The sequence below is a fragment of the Ranitomeya imitator genome, chromosome 4 (assembly GCF_032444005.1).
Source record: "Ranitomeya imitator isolate aRanImi1 chromosome 4, aRanImi1.pri, whole genome shotgun sequence".
NCBI lineage: Eukaryota > Metazoa > Chordata > Amphibia > Anura > Dendrobatidae > Ranitomeya > Ranitomeya imitator.
The window spans coordinates 30,238,200-30,255,174 of NC_091285.1; the positions used below are offsets into that span (position 1 = coordinate 30,238,200).

Below are 16,975 nucleotides of genomic sequence, written 5' to 3' on the forward strand. Positions count from 1 at the left end.
GAATATTACTGTGGATCCTGGCATCCATGAGAGTAACAACTGTGGGCTGTTGTTGGTCAGACTGTATGTATTAGTCATGTCGCCCAACCTGCAGAACCTGCCAGTTATGTAATAGTCACCGACAGGATCCCTTTAATTACAGCCTCTTGGCATTGAGGGTTATTGAAGGGTTGGCACATATCACAGATGACTCACATTGTCGTTTTTCTTTTTCTTTCTGTTCAGGTCTTTGAGGAGCTGTTACTGGATGCGGACTGGAGCGTGAACGCCGGGAGCTGGATGTGGTTGTCGTGCAGCTCTTTTTTCCAGCAGTTTTTCCACTGTTATTGCCCAGTTGGGTTCGGAAGACGAACTGACCCCAATGGCGATTACATCCGGTAACTAACACAAAATAATAATTTTATTTATTTAGTTATATTATTACGTTTGATTAAAATGTATGATCGGAAAATGACCTATTTTTAGAAAAATGTAAGACTGTCCATACAAGAAAAACAATCTTGCAGTATTCCACTTGTCAGCTTTGCTGTGTAGACTGGGGCAGAGTCAGCAGAGAAAGTTCAATGAAAGGACAGCTTTGTGCTTCTAAAGGTTTAAGACAGACAAGATTGTAAACCTATATATAAGGGTAAAGGTCTGCAACCTTGCCACTCCCTATTCTCCCTGGCCCATGGAGCACACACTTTTTTTTAGTCTGAAGTCGGTATCTTGCCTGTCAGCTTTGCTGTGTAGACTGGAGCAGAGGCAGCATTGAAAAGGGATTAAATGACAGTTTGGGGTAACGGTCTGCAACTCTTTAAAGGTGAAACATTCATCTTTTTTTCCCTCCCTCTCTTAAGGCGATATCTACCAATTTTGAAGGGTTTCCCACCAAAGTATATTTATGACCCTTGGAACGCTCCTGAAGGAGTGCAGAAGGCTGCAAAATGTATTATTGGGGTACATTACCCCAAACCAATGGTGAATCACGCAGAGGCCAGTCGTCTGAACATCGAGCGGATGAAGCAGATATACCAGCAGCTCTCCCGATACAGAGGACTTGGTAAGTGGGAATATGGTCGACGTCTCCACAGAAGCCCCCCACACAGTATAAAGTTGTTTTTAGGTTGACAATGGAAATGCACATTTGGAATCTCTCCCCCGATTTACTTTCTTGTGTTTTTTTTTTTTTTTTTAATGCATAATATCGGTTATTTGACCGATCACTAAAATATTCCTCAACTGCATCTACTACTTATCTCTGGTTATTAAATGTCAAACACATGGAAAATTAAATTTTTTTTTTATTTTTTTTTTTATATATATATTTATTTTTAGGGCTTCTTGCATCAGTGCCTTCAAATCCAAATGGGAACGGTGGCATGATGAGTTATTCTCCCGGGGACAACATGCCCGGCTGCAGCAACAACGGAGGTAAAGTGGCCGCATAATAAACAGTTAAAGGGGCTTCTGTATTAATTGTAAATGTATAAAGTGATGGATTGTTGCTTGGATCCGCCATAACTTTGGAGTCCGATTTCTGGAGCCCTATGTATTGGCTCCGGTACACAGCCGTTCTGCAATGCAGGCTCATGTACAGCCATGTGAAGGCTTGGAGAACATTTTAAGTGGCTATGATGCAACTGTTCTGGGTGTGGATGTTGCGGTTGTACCTAGATTTTATCGCCTCTTGTGACCTATAAGAGGATAGCGGTGTTTTACATGTGCAATTCCATTGCTGTGATCACACCTTGCTGTGGTTGTCTTATTACAATCTATGCAAACTAATACTTCCCGGTGTTCATAGATGGCTGCGGATGATATTGCATGTGATGATCTGAGTATTATATGCTTACCTTTCTTACAGGATCTCAAATGGGAGCCGGCGAGGGCAACTCTACCAGCAATTCTAATAACCAGGGTGATGGCCATTCTGGAAATGGAGGAATTCAAGGTAGGAAGGGATCTCCAGCTCTGGACAGATTGCTGCAGTCAGTGATTGTTTAGTAGCTAGCGATGACTGATTGCTGTCATGTTTGCAGGCATATATGAAAGCTTCCGTAGTATGGAAAGGGGGAGACGCTCATTGTCTGCTTTTTAGAAGGGTACCTCTACTACAGGGGTGTCAAACTGCATTCCTCGAGGGCCGCAAACAGGTCATGATTTCAGGATTACCTTGTTTTGCACAGATGATAATTTAATCACCTGCAGAGAATGATTCCAACACCTTGTGTAATGCAAAGGAAATCTTGAAAACACGCATGGTCTGAGGCCCTCGAGGAATGCAGTTTGACACCCCTGCTCTACTATAAGCAGTTTGGAAAGTGGGTACCCTCAGTGATCTGTTGTTAACCTTTCCTAGGGAAAGGTCCTCAATATATTATGCCTGGAACAACCTCTTTAATCCTTCCTGCTCTGCAGGTGCCTACACAAATACCACTCCATTTATACAACGGAGAGGGTTGCTCTAATCTGACTATTGGGTCCGTACCAGACACACCATATGCCTCTGTTGTGTATTGTATCCTGATGGTGGTCTTGTGGCTCTTCTATTAAGAACCATTGAAATCCATAAAATTGTCATTAATTTGGCTCGTTTTGTGAAGCAGAACTTGAGGGCATCAAATGTCTAATTAGAAATTAATGAAATGTCCTCTCTCCTAGGCTACTGGCAGGGAAGCAATATCCTGCATTACAACCACGGAGACGGCCAGCAGTCCTACTTAATACAAGGTACTTACAATTTCTGACGACGGTGATCAACTCTCAACCTGGAGCTAAAACCTCTTGGGAGGCTTTTCTTGCTCTTGGCAGGGTCTTCTGATACATTGCATTTGTGACAAACGTGTTCCAAGACACTAGTCTAGTTTCTCAACTATTAAGAGGGCTAACCGGGACGTTTACGTCCTTTCAGCACTTTTCAATCTGATATGGGCGACCTAGACTAAAGCGAGGCCATTAATGTCTGACTCTCAGCACCCCCAGATCAGCGTTCTGTAGACCCTGAGTCGGCCGGATGTCCACAGTCTACAGACTACGTACACTATTTACATCCGACTGTCTCGGGACTTGCAAATGCTTAACGCCACTTGTGGGACATCCATCGATTCCGAGGATAGGTCATCAATATAAAAGTCCTAATAAACTTTTTTTTTTTTTTTTTGAGGGTTTTTTTGGGGGGCTGCAACTGGTATAAAAACGCCAAAATAAAGTATACCTGCCAGTTTAATCTGTTGGCATCAGGCGCAGTTTAACAACATAGGATTTTACCAGCCGCCTTGTGCTGTGATGAGGACCCAGACTGTGAACGTGTGACGTACATTGCTCCTAGTACTGTCACGCTACACGGCTTAGTTAACCATCACAAACATCCAGAGTTATTGACTGACCAAAGGAGATTGCAGAAGACCCAAAAAGTAAATGCTAGAAGTGTAGCACAGTGTACAATGCCAACCCCATACACAGTCATGCCGATGATTTAGTCCTCTGTGCAGAATAGTCTGTGCCAATCTGTTTTAGCAATGTCCTATCTCCCCTCTGCCCACAGCCAGGAACAGTATGAACTCTGTGATGTCTTCTGGCAAACGTCCCAACCCAGAGGAGGAGACGCAAAGTGTTGGACCTAAGGTCCAGCGGCAAAGCAGCCATTAACTTGGTGAGTTTCTGTCAGGTGCTGGTAACATCTGTCCGCACCATTTTAACCCTGTCGTTCCCTCCTGAAATTGCATGGGACTAGTCTGTACTACTTGGGTGTATGTGCACACGGCGTTGGTAAGACGCCAGGGCGCTCGCCTAGTTTTCCCTGGCAAAACCGCTCCAATCGCAGCCATGACGTACTTCTTGTGGTGGCTGAGCCACCGGCATCCTTTGCTCTACACTGTGCCGTGTTCACATAACAAGCAGTCCTAAAGGTATGACATCGTAGCAACGGCAGAGCAGGTGTTAAAACGCAAGCCCCTCCAACTGTGATCAGTTGATCACAGCAGATCCAGCTATTAAAACTCCTGACGAATGCAATTTTGCTGGGGGGGTGCTTTGAGGCTTTGATTACGGATAAGGCCTTTATCTGCCTGGTGTTCCTGTAGCATTTATAGTGTTTGTAGATGAGGAAAAAGATTTGCAGTACTCAGTGATGGCCTCTGGACTTCACATCTGCGGCCAGCTTCTTCGGACCAGCATCTCCTGTTGCTTTTTAGTGCCCGCAACATCACAATTAGTCATTAGGCCTCGCACAACATCACGGCTAGTCTTCAGGCCTCGCGCAGCATCACGACTAGTCTTCAGGCCTCGCACAGCATCACAACTAGTCTTTTAGGCCTCGCACAGCATCACAACTAGTCATTAGGCCTCGCGCAACATCACGTCTAGTCATTGAGCCTCGCGCAACATCACGTCTAGTCATTGGGCCTCGCGCAACATCACGGCTAGTCATTGGGCCTCGCGCAACATCACGTCTAGTCATTAGGCCTCGTGCAACATCACGTCTAGTCATTAGGCCTCGCGCAACATCACGTCTAGTCATTGGGCCTCGCGCAACATCACGACGATGCAGAGTTTAGAAAGCACCCAGGAGATGTCGGACATAGAGTGCTGGCCACAGTTACGTAGTCTGGCTGCTACAGAGTAATGGACAAGTGGCCGGAACTAAGCATTATGAATTTTTTGTGTGAGTTTCTACTAGTAAGCCTTGGACAATTCAAATGTTGACCAGCACCAGGAAGTTGTCAAGGGTCCCATCGTTGTACGAATGTGACCCATGGACACAGGGCAATATGTGAAAACCTAGGATTGAACCCATCCATCTCTGCCTATCTACTTATGATGTTTTTGGTTGCACCTTAAACCTCTGATGGTTACTTAACTGTGGAAGGTGCACCATACAAAGTCTTCATATCCGAACAAGTCTTTGGTAGGCGTTTTTGCCTACGCCCACACTAAGGGGGCTGTGCTGCTCATCTGAGCACTGAGGCTCTTCTTCTCACCCGGAGATCTTTCTAGTAGGTTCCTCCCATGTACAGTTTTGGGTCTACATGCGAAGTCTTAGAAGAGACATGGCATTCAGAAGAATAGAGGTCCTCCATTCTAGATATTGGTGAGGTAACTGGATACTTTCCCTTCCATAGAAATATACGAAGTGTTACATCTTGGGTTCAGATTAGCTCTTCCGGGAGTGTAGGCCATGAGGTTCAGATGGGTGGGTTCTGACTTCCATTACCCCAGCTGAATGAAAGACATGGCATTTCAGACTTATTGATTAGTCCTCCCTTTACCTACACAACATCTACTTGGTAGCAGACGGGCACGATATTGCTGTATTCTCATTCGCTCCAATAGGGCGAAACGGTTGTACTCGGCACAACCACCACTGGGTAGATGGAGACATATAAGCATGGGACGAGCGGTGTAAAGCTCTTCATGACCTCTTACAACCAGGGCTGTGGAGTCGGTAAGCCAAGCCTCCGACTCCTCAATTTCCATGACACCGACTCCACGATTCCGACGTCCACAGGCCTGCTTACAACAGCTCGTCAGTGAGGGGTGCTAATAGTCGGACCTTCACTGATCAAATATTGATGACCTATCCTATGGATGTGGTAATCCCAGACAACTTAAAGTTCCCTGTAATCTAGGTTGATGTCTTAATCTAGTAGTGGCCCCAGTCATAATGGCAAAAGACTGTTGGCATCTTTAGGTCTCAAATATGCATATGGCCAACATCTTGCATTGCTTTGGAATGGAGTTGTGGGTTTTTCTTTTTATAGATGAATTTGAAATGGTTCCCCATAGTTTGTATTGGTTTATCGGTCTGTGCATCCTGTTACCATTGTCCACTCCTCCTTTTTACATATCTCCACCCTCAGAATACTACTTTACGAGCCTCCAGTGAAAACTAAAGTGCTTTTAGAGCTTGGTCTTCCTCTTTACAGATACTGATGAGCTCTAGTCCAGGCACTGTGTCCACCTACTAGCTCACATTACATCTTAGCAATAGATTGGGGCCAGCTTAGTAGTCATCTCATAAGAGGGTGGAGCCTAAATGAGGCACCATAGCAAAACCACATACAGGACTGAGGCTCTAGATGCCGCTCCTTTGCCATACCATGGTGTTTGAGGGCAGCATGTCTACTTCTGTAGACTTATCAGTGTGTTGATGCTTTTCTGACCACTTGCTCCCATTCATACTCCTTGGATAGCTCCATTATACATTGTAGTGATCCTACGCATCGGTTTCTGTGTCCAATGGGGGCTCAACGTCTAATTTTATTTACTCGGACACTTTTTCACACACAATAGGGTAAATTTTATAGGAAGTCTATTTCCTTACCAGTGTCTGAGGAAATCAACCAGAATATAATACAAATTCCACCGAGGTTGGATTCGAACCAGGAGTTGTGTGAAAGGGACTGTAGAAGAATGGCTACAATTCTCTGAATATTTACATTTAAAGTCGTTAGGGATCCCATGAATGAGGGTCTGGGGTCCCCTCCTAGGATTCGGACATTTGAGATCCGACTGCCACGGAGTACCAATGTGGACGCTAGGCCAAGGTCCTTCAAATCGGTCAACAGTCCAAACCCTAGCCGGCATTCACATCTTCTTTAAAAGAATTGCTTTATTGATCCGGTAGTAAAAAAAAAAGGCACAAAAAATGGTTGAACACAACAGCACAGAAATGAAAAAAGCAGAAAAGAAATATGTCCTGCGCTCCCAGAGAACATGTTTCAGACCTGCATGGTGTAGGACTATGCAGGTCTGAAACATGCTGCCTGGGAGTGCAGCAATTTTGGAGATCCCAGCAGTCTGATGTCCACCGATGGGAGGGTGATTGTTTTTTTGCATCTTAAGCAAACATTTAACTTATAGATTTCATTTGCCTAAGATCTTTTCCCCCATTGTATGCCCATAAACATCACCTGATAGCAGCCATATTGGTTCGTCTCCACACGATGCACATTTACGTGGTTGATCTGTGTTACGTGGCAATGATCCCGTGTGTGACACGTTTTCTTTTTCCTCCTTTCCCCCTCGTACAGATGTGGAATGTCGCAGAGTCACCTGAAGCGATGGATTCCCTATGTATCGGCCTCTTCTCTTGAGAACTGTTGTCATCTCGTCAGTCTGTGGAAGCTTCACGTTTCGCCGCATTTCTATTTTTATCTTTTACGATATTTCAGTAATAATAATATTTTTATGGTTTTTTTTTTACATATTTCTGTAAGTATTTGATAACTCTTGCTTTACCGACGTGTAAATACGAATCTCTGAACTAGGTATAGACTGCGCAATATATTTTTGATAACAAAATCTGTATGGCAAGAAAAGACTAGAAATTGTGTAAGAAGTGCAGTTATTTTCCCATGTCGCGTGTACGTTGTCTATTACGAGGCCTCCGTCTATAGCCAGTAGTCCTTTTATAGGGGATGTTGCCATTCTGTGACCTAAACTCCATCCGACTCGCCATGTTGTCAGCCAGAGACGAAGCAATACTCCAGTATAAGAATCACAGAGAGGTCCTGCTCTGCAGTAACGCTCATAGAAGAGGCGTTGGCCAGGTCCTTTAGCTTCCGCGTCGGGAGGTGAGAAATGTCGTCGATGTACCGTCGACAGCTGTTTTGCATGTCAACGATACCCATCACAATGGCAACATTGTTCGCGCTCTCATATTACTCTTATTTATAATGTAACCCCCTTCAGGTCACAGAATGGTGCAGCCTCCGCACATCCTGCCATGGTCTTTCTTTATGCATCCATATATATATATAATTTAAAAAAAAAAAAAAAAAAAAAAAGTAAAAATGTATATATTTATTTTTTTCTCCTTTTTTTTTTTTAAGATTATTTTTTGTCAAGAATGTAATGTATTATTTGTGGTCAGAAATGGTATTGTCACCATTTTATCCCCAGTGTGTCCTTGTCTTACCTGTCCCAAATGTAAAGCAGGGCTCTTCAGCCATTGTAGAACTACAACTCTCACCATGCCCTCACATGAGCAAAAAAGGATTGAAATTGAGAACAAAGATGTGCAATATGTAAAGTCTACTTTATTCAATTTGATTTATATTTCTTATCGTGCGGTGTGAAAGATACAGCCTTGTTTAACATTATAAAATATATATTGAATAAAAAAAATAGAATTTTATAAGAGTTTTCTTTATGTATTTAAAATCCTTTATTTTAATTATGTATATTTTCTAAGTAAAAAATATATATTTTTAAATAGTGTATATATTTTTAAAATACAGTATATATAACTACTGTATTAAAAAAATATATATACAGCATATAAGTTACTGTACATAAGATTTAATTATAATATATATATATACCGTATATATATATATATATTTTTTTTTTTTAATTTTTTTTTTTATTTATTTATTTTACAAAATATACATAATTAAATCTTAAAATACAGGATTTTTTTAATTAAAACTACAATTGTCAAGTGAAGCTTCTTTTTAAAGGAAACGTTGTGTATATTTACGGTATATAATTAAACACATGTGATTTTGTTTTCCTTTAAGAAGACATTGAATTATATCTGAAAATATATTTTAGAAGTGTATTGATCAATTTTTATTATAAAAAAAAATATATTATTTTTTAGATTAATACACAATTGAATATAATTTATAATAGGTTTATTTTTTATGTGTTATGACCTGAATGCTAGTGTGACGAGAGGCTGTATCAATTACACCTCTCAACAAGAAGTAAAGGTGGGATTAACTGTTATTTTGCCGTTCATGTATCCATGTTTATGTATAACCTGTACAGGTTCTGAAAGGGATTGCATGGTTTTTTTTAGAAAGAAGCAGCCATGTATTTATTTTTATTTTTTTAAAATAATTTTGGACTGCCCCATGTGGAGTATACTGGATAGGAAATGATGATACCGATGGAATAAAATGACAAGATAATAACTATATTCCATAAGATTGATGTCCAACAAACGACCGTAGGAGGCGAATGACCTAGAATTCATCAGATATAGCGGAATAGGCTTCGCTCTCCTCGGCGGGGCCCCGCCGCTGCCAACGCTGCGTGCTGACATTTGTAGTTCATCAAGGACTTCTTGAATCACATTCCTATTTCGTTTTATTTTTTTTCGTCTCCAATTCAGAAGCCAATGATCCTGTGTCTTGAAAGTCAAAACTATTTTCTCCTTTTTTAGTTTTATTGCCATTTGAGCCGCCGCCGTGTATATTGCATGCATACCCACGTCTCCTTACGTCCTGCTCTGCTGCCATGTTCATTGTCTTCTCTTTGTACATCCATTGCCTTTCTCATTTTTAAAGAAAATGTCCTTCTAATAAAAAAAAACTTTTTGCACGCTGTGGTGTTTTTTTTTTTTTGTTTGTTTTTTTTTTTTTTATATTTAATATAATTTTTTTCTGTGGTTTGTCCAATCTTAGCTTATTTAAAGGGCCTCCTGACAATATTCTGATCAGTGGACCATCAGCGAATAGACAGAGGTGTCCAGATGTTATCCGCTGATTCATCCATTGTGGGTTTTTTTTTTTTTTTTTTTAAAGTTTTTAATAATCAAGCTTCAAAATGTTGACGTCCCGGAGTGTTTTATGTCGGCCAATTATTTTGTTGATTTTTTTTTTTTTTTTTTTGTTCAAAGAGTCATGTGACATTAAAAAGAAGAAAAAAATCTCACAAATTACGAATCGCGCCCCAAGACGCTATTCCGTTTACTTTTTTTTATCTTTTTTTAACAGGGTTGTCCACTTAATTTTAACAACTGTGCTGGGAGATATTTGATTTTTGTGGCACATACTAATACAGAAGATTGACAGGTTCTCCTCCTTCCTCAGTGGCTGCTGATGGAGAATCCACGTGACCAGCCCCACCCATCATTCTCCACCAATGGAATGAACTGGTCTTATGCTTAGTGGTTTTCTATTGGAGGAGACTGATGGGCAGGGCTGATCACATGTTCATCCATGTGCAGTCTGTGAGGAAGGAGGCGAAACCATAGAATATTCAGAGAGCCCGGGGCACTAGAAAGTAATCCTTTAAAAAAAAAAAAAAGGAACTTTATTCCATAATAATAATGAAATTACAACAATGAGAGGACAAGGCAACGTTTTGGACATTTCTGGAACATTGGACAAAAGAGGAGACGCAGTCCTCAATGTGTTTGTGCTTAACGGATTGATGACTTTTTACCAAGTGTTTTTTTTTTTTTTTGTTTTTTTTTAATTTTGTGTTTTTTTTATAGTACTAATCTAACTGATACTGATACTGTTAACTTTGAGGGCTACACTTGCTATCACAGTATCCATGTCATGCACTACGCTCTAGTGGCTGCTCACATTAACTTCAATGGGGGAACATATACTACGGTGTACAGAACGGTGCTTTTCCTGCTCTGTATACTGTTTGCAGCACATGTTTGCAAACAGCCAATGACCGATCGTATGGTTAGGGTAATAATAAATATATATATATATATATATATATATATATATATATATATATATATATATATATATATATATATATATATATATATATATATATATATACATATATATATAGATATAGTAGAGCAAAGTGCACAGCTGCCTGAGCATGTGTGACCACCTGTTATCACTCTCCTTGCGGGAAAGTGCATAGTGGTTTTGCTGTTGGCTGCAGAGCATCTCTGAAGTATTGAGAATGCTTAGCGCATAAATTGGCCAATTCATGTGTATCCGGCAGCCACGATAAGGCGATTCTCGTTGCCAGGACCTAATGCCAATCCTTAGACTGAAGTCTATATCTCTATGGAGGGGTAGGGGGATCCCGCTGCAATTAAAAACACCAGAAGTTAAGGGACGTAGTGCTCAGTCAGAAGGCTAATGCATACAAATAACAAAAGACTGACAGTCACATCCCAACATAAATTGGGTCTGAATAGGTGCTTACCTAGAGTTGCGAACTCGTATACATTCAAGAAAAAAAGCACACTGTAACACTAAAACATGAAATATGAAAGTTGAATTCCAATACTGCACTAGAAATATAAAAGTGAGAATGCTTAGCGCATAAATTGGCCAATTCATGTGTACCCGGTAGCCACAATAAGGTGATTCTTATTGCCAGGACCTAATGCCAATCCTCTCTTGGACTGAAGTCTAAATCTGTATGGGAACCTAATATGAATACTCTCTTAGACTGAAGTCTATAGCTCTATGGAGGGGTAGGATCCTGCTGCAATTAAAAATGCCTGAAGCTAAGGTGCGGAGTGCTCAGTCAGAAGGCTAATGCATACAAATAACAAAAGATTGACCGTCACATCTAATTTTCGTATTGTTCATATTGTTAAGGCTATTGCATTAGCCTTCTGACTGAGCACTCCGCCCCTTAGCTTCAGGCATTTTAAATTTCAGCAGGATCCTACCTCTTCACAGAGATTTAGACTTCAGTCCAAGAGAGGATTAGCATTAGGTACTGGCAATGAGAAACACCTTATCGTGGCTATCGGGTACACATGAATTGGCCAATTTATGCGCTAAGCATTCTCAATTTTTCATATTTATAGTGCAGTATTGCAATTCAATTTTCATGTTTTAGCATTGGTGTGCTGCTTTTTGCCAGAGCATCTGAAGTATCCGTACGGCTGCAGAGAAGGAGAGACTGGATTGTCAGCTGCCAGAGGGAGAAGGAGATCAATTCGGTGCAGTGTCTACACAGCAGACAAAGGGTATTTTCTATTAATTACTTAAGACCTTTCGCTAGTAAGATGCTCATGAATAACTCCTTTATAAGGCCGGGTTCACATTAATGTTTGAGTCCGCAGCGTGGTTCTTTCCTTAAGATCCGCCTACTTCCGCATGCCTTCTGCATACCTATCTTTAACATTGTTTAGGCAGGGACATGCGTTGTATGAGTCCGCGTGCGTCGTTTTGATGTGCCAGCCAAACGCAACATGTTGCATTTTCTTGCATTCGGCGGGCACGTCAAAACGACACATGCGGACGCATCTGCATACAACGCATGTCCCTGCGTACACAATGTTAAAGATAGGTACGGAGGATGCATGCGGGAGTAGGCGGGGCTTAAGGAAAGCAGTCCGCAGCACCAAGCTGCGGACTCAAATGTTAATGTGCACTTACCTTGTTTCTCCAACAGCCTATATACCAACCTTATATAAAATAGGTAATATCAATAGATATAGGAACCAGTTGCACTTGTCATTCCTTGCTGCCATCTTCTTTGTATATTCGCTAATGCCTATAATAACTTTCCTCCAGCCGCAGTAAGTCCTGATAATCTGACTAATGGTGAAGCCGCCAAAGTAATGAATGTCAAGCTAACTGTATTAAGTACATTACTGCACCCGGTAATAGGTGACTATCAGGACTATAATTACCTATATAAACACTTGCTACTTTGAAAAGGGTCCGTGCCCCGGTAACGGTCAATTGTAGGGGGCGTACGACAGGCCTAAAACCATTATCAAAATGTAATTATGTATCCATTAATGTCTGCTTTATTATCCAAGCCTTGTCCTTTTTTTTGGTGACTGATCTGTTCGAGTATAATTCCATTTTAGTCCCATGCGCTTCCCATACTATCCTCAAATTTTTCCCCCCTCGCACCCCATACTGTGTCCACCCCAATCCCCCTCACTCCCCATACTATGTCCTCAAATTTTCTCCCCCTACTCCCCATACTATGTCTGCACCCTTCCCCCTTCGCTCCCCATACGGTGTCTGCACCCATCCTGCCCCCTCACTCCCAATACTGTCCACAAATTTCTCTCCCTCTCCAAATATTGTCTGCACCCATCCCCCTTGCTCCACATACTCTGTTTGCATACATTCCCACCACCCTCTCTCCCCATACTGTGTACTCAAACTTCTTCCCCTTTTCCTCTAATTGCAATAAATCAGTGGTATCTTCAGTTCCATTGGAGAACTTACCACACCAAACTTCTGCCACCTATGCAGCGCCGAGGAGTCACGTAAGCAGTGTGATCACATTACCTGATCACGCTTCTGACGTCACTCTGAGCCGGAAGTGCCGGCAGTCAGGGCTTCAATTGTACTCCTGCCTGAAAGACCCAAGTACAATTGATCACTGGGAGTTTGCGCACTGCATCTTCTATCACAGTGTTTCTCATCACCTTCTCAAGCATTAATTCCATCAGCTACGCAAAAGCTGTTTTTCCACCATTAGGAAAAAATTGGCTGCGTTCTTTCAGAATCCGCACGACCCCTGACCCTGTGTCTGGTATTGCAACTCAGCCCCTTGTTAACAAAGGCTTTTTACATGAGCGAACCCAATGGCCCTTTTGCCAGTTTGGAAGTCACCAGTGGTCTAAATGTCATATGGGGGTCCCTAAGTTTTGTGTTACACCACTCAGTCGAATATTGAGGTTAACAGCAGTCATTACTAAAAGTTCAGTTAGGTTGAAGTTCTTAACTAACACCAGCGGAGTGCAGCACTTCACAACAATTGTTCCCAAAAACACTGCCTAATCCTGATTCCTGACAATGACCACTAGGGGGCAGCACTGAAGTGTAATTATTAACAAACAAGGACAGAATAATATTTACATAGTGCACAATCAGCCATAAAACACTATTCTGACTCCGGGCAAGGCTTCATAGTAGATAGAGTTGAAATCAGAACATTCTTGCTGACCTCCCCAAATTTCGGCTTATTCTTTCGGATCCAAGATGCTTTGGAGATGTGAATCCCCCTTCACGCTGCGGCCCTTTTTCATTTTTGCGTTTTCGTTTTTCGATCCCCTCCTTCCCAGAGCCATAACTTTTTTATTTTTCCTGCAATATGGCCATGTGAGGGCTTATTTTTTGCGGGACGAGTTGTACTTTTGAACGACATCATTGGTTTTACCATATCTTGTACTAGAAAACAGAAAAAAAATTCCAAGTGTGGTGAAATTGCAAAAAACGTGCAATCCCACACTTGTTTTTTGTTTGGCTTTTTTTTGCTAGGTTCACTATATGCTAAAACTGACCCGCCATTCTGATTCTCCAGGTCATTAGGAGTTCATAGACACCAAACATGTCCAGGTTATTTTTTATCTAAGTGGTGAAAAAAAGTTTGAAACTTTGCTTTAAAAAAAAAAAAAAGGCGCAATTTTCCCATACCCGTAGCGTCTCCATTTTTCGTGATCTGGGGTCAGGTGAGGGCTTATTTTTTGCGTGCCGAGCTGACATTTTTAATGTACCACTTTTGTGCAGATACGTTCTTTTGATCGCCCGTTATTGCATTTTAATGCAATGTCGCGGCGACCAAAAAAACGTAATTCTGGCGTTTCTAATTTTTTTCTCTCTACGCTGTTTAGCGATCAGATTAATGCTTTTTTTTATTGATAGATCAGGCGATTCTGAACGCGGCGATACCAAATATGTGTAGGTTTGATTTTTTTTTTTGTTTTATTTTGGATGGGGCGAAAGGGGGGGGGGGTGTGATTTAAACTTTTATTTTTTTTTAACATTTTTAAAAACATTTTTTTTTAACTTTTGCCATGCTTTAATAGCCTCCATGGGAAGCTAGAAGCTGGCACCACTCGATCGGCTCAGCTACATAGCAGTGATCATCAGATCGCTGCTATGTAGCTGAAATGCAGGCTTGTTGTGAGCGCCGACCACAGGGTGGCGCTCACAGCAGGCCGGCATCAGTAATCATAGAGGTCTCAAGGACCTCTATGGTTACCATCCTGACGCATCGCCGACCCCCGATCATGTGACGGGGGTCAGCGATGCGCTCATTTCCGGCCGCGCGGCCAGAAGCTGTAGCTAAATGCCGCAATCAGCGTTTGACAGCGGCATTTAACAGGTTAATAGCGGCAGGTGAATCGCGATTTCACCCGCCGCTATTGCGCGCACATGTCAGCTGTTCAAAACAGCTGACATGTCGCGACTTTGATGTGGGCTCACCGCCGGAGCCCACATCAAAGGGGGAGACACGACATGCGCCGTACTAGTACGGCGCATGTCGTGAAGGGGAAAACTTTTGATGTCAAATTTTAATCAGTGGGGGGCCAGGTCCAGAGTCTATCATCAATCAGTGAAACAAAAGGGAAGACACACTTAGTTGATTCCTCTGGCCCCACTTACCTGTTACCCTTCTTATATGAGGATAGCTGGGCACAGCACACAAGCTCTGGTAAGTTTCTCACATAAAGTGATTGGATCAGCTCCCTGTGATCAAACAAATAAAGTAATGACATTTCTTTGGCATTGCAAAAGCCTAGTTGGTAATTAAAAGAGAACCTGTTACCAGATATGAAGTGTTTAGTTTTTACTTTTCCCACTGTTCCGCTGATTATTTTGCTTTTTTCCTTTTTAAAATCTGCCATACGGTTCCAGAGATATGGACGTTTTCATGCAGTGCTAATTTTTCTCGTCTGTTCCGTGGGGGCGTGTCTTTAGGCTGCTTTGCATAATTCCCTGAGAGCCACGCCCCCTTATAACGACGCTAAAAATTGTACTAAATAAAAAGGTCCATATCTCTGGAACCGTATGATGGATTTAAAAAAGGAAAAAAGCAAAATACTCAGTGGAACAGCGGGAATAAAATATGAGCAAAATCTGGCCACTTTTGATCGGGTGACAGGTCTCCTCTAAAGGTGTATTCGCATCTAAACCATATAGAGAGATGTCTGATAGATGTGCATCTTCCCTGGGAGATCCCACCTATGTTAAGATTGGGGATCTTTGGAGTCCATTTCTGCAGGTTGAGCTGTCTGTCGGCCACATGAAGAGCTGGTCTCAAGTACATGTGATTTTTCTCTGTTGCATGGAAGGTTTAGATCCAGAAACAGCGTGAACTCAATAACTGCTTCCCTTTATGGTATCAGTAGATGCTATGTCCAATCTAAAATGACTATATAAGCGGCAGGTCCTATTGAAAAAAAAAAAAAAAAGTGCTTTGTTTTTACAGCTCCTGTTCTGATCTAAGTATCTCCATGGTAACAGGTCACAAACCTGTGTATATACTGCAGTTATACAATTAGTAACTGAGCAAGAAATAACGATGGGTAGAAGGGAATATGACTGCAAGATCAGACTGTATGGGGCTTGTTTGTAAGTCTGTTTCCATGGAGACACATAGGATCGTCTTGACCTGGTAACATAAAACGGTAGGAATTTTTTTTTTTTTGCAAACTCTAAGGACTGTAAGGTCAGTAGGAATGGCAAAGCGGAGACCTGAATTATTAGGGAGAATGTTGGGGTCTGATGAAGAAGTTTGGGGGTCCCACTCGTAGCTATGATGACAATTTTCAGGGACACAAGATGGCAGCCCACTTTTAAAAAACATAAATTTTCTTTCGACACAATAAAACCCCTGTCTGCTGTGTCACAGGCGCTGTATTATGTTTTATAGTTCCTTTGCTGACGCAGACGGTTACCTCCACGCTCTACAACCTTCATTATTTACCGGGGAACTAATTTTCCCCACATTCGCTACAGGGCGGTCACCCATCCTGTCACACAGGACACAAGATGGTGGACGAATTTCATACATCGCACCCATGACTCTCTCACAGGCCCAGAACACTCAGCCTATTGTCCTATCCTAAAAGAAAAGGTTAAAAAATGAAAATATTGAGGGACGTGAGACTTATTTAAAGGGGTTGTCGTATAAACAACATGTATTACCTACCCACAGACTAGGGGATAAATGTCTGATTGCTGGGGATCCCAACCCTCATGTGCACCTACCTATCCAACTCTTCCTTAACACCAGAAGGACTGGTACATTCCTGCGCCTCAACAGTGCATCCGCTTCCAACATGTTCAAAGCCTGTGAGGTCACTGACCCATGGACAGGCAAAACATTTCCCATTAAAAACTTCTATACTTGCAACTCAAATTTTTGTGGTGTATGTCATCAAATGCACTTGTGGTCTACTATATGTTGGGGACACACCACAACACAACACGTGAAGGACCGCATTGCAAGCCAAAAATCAACCATTCGTTGTGGGAAAACTTGGTTCCCAATACCACCCCACTTCACCACC

General features: G+C 41.9%; 1 protein-coding gene across 2 annotated transcripts in view; it reads left to right on the forward strand.

Annotated features, from left to right (window-relative positions):
* CRY1 (cryptochrome circadian regulator 1) overlaps positions 1–7,251 on the forward strand; it is a 40,802-nt gene extending 33,551 nt beyond the window's left edge. The window contains exons 8-14 of one of the 2 annotated variants that reach the window (XM_069763451.1): positions 226–377; positions 840–1,042; positions 1,318–1,413; positions 1,847–1,933; positions 2,644–2,712; positions 3,527–3,634; positions 7,014–7,251. In XM_069763451.1, coding sequence (XP_069619552.1) covers positions 226–377; positions 840–1,042; positions 1,318–1,413; positions 1,847–1,933; positions 2,644–2,712; positions 3,527–3,630 — 711 coding nt within the window. In that variant the 3' untranslated portion in view covers positions 3,631–3,634; positions 7,014–7,251. The remainder of the gene's footprint in view (positions 1–225; positions 378–839; positions 1,043–1,317; positions 1,414–1,846; positions 1,934–2,643; positions 2,713–3,526; positions 3,635–7,013) is intronic. The other variant, XM_069763452.1, reaches the window with a different exon arrangement.
* The last annotated feature ends 9,724 nt before the right edge of the window (positions 7,252–16,975 follow it).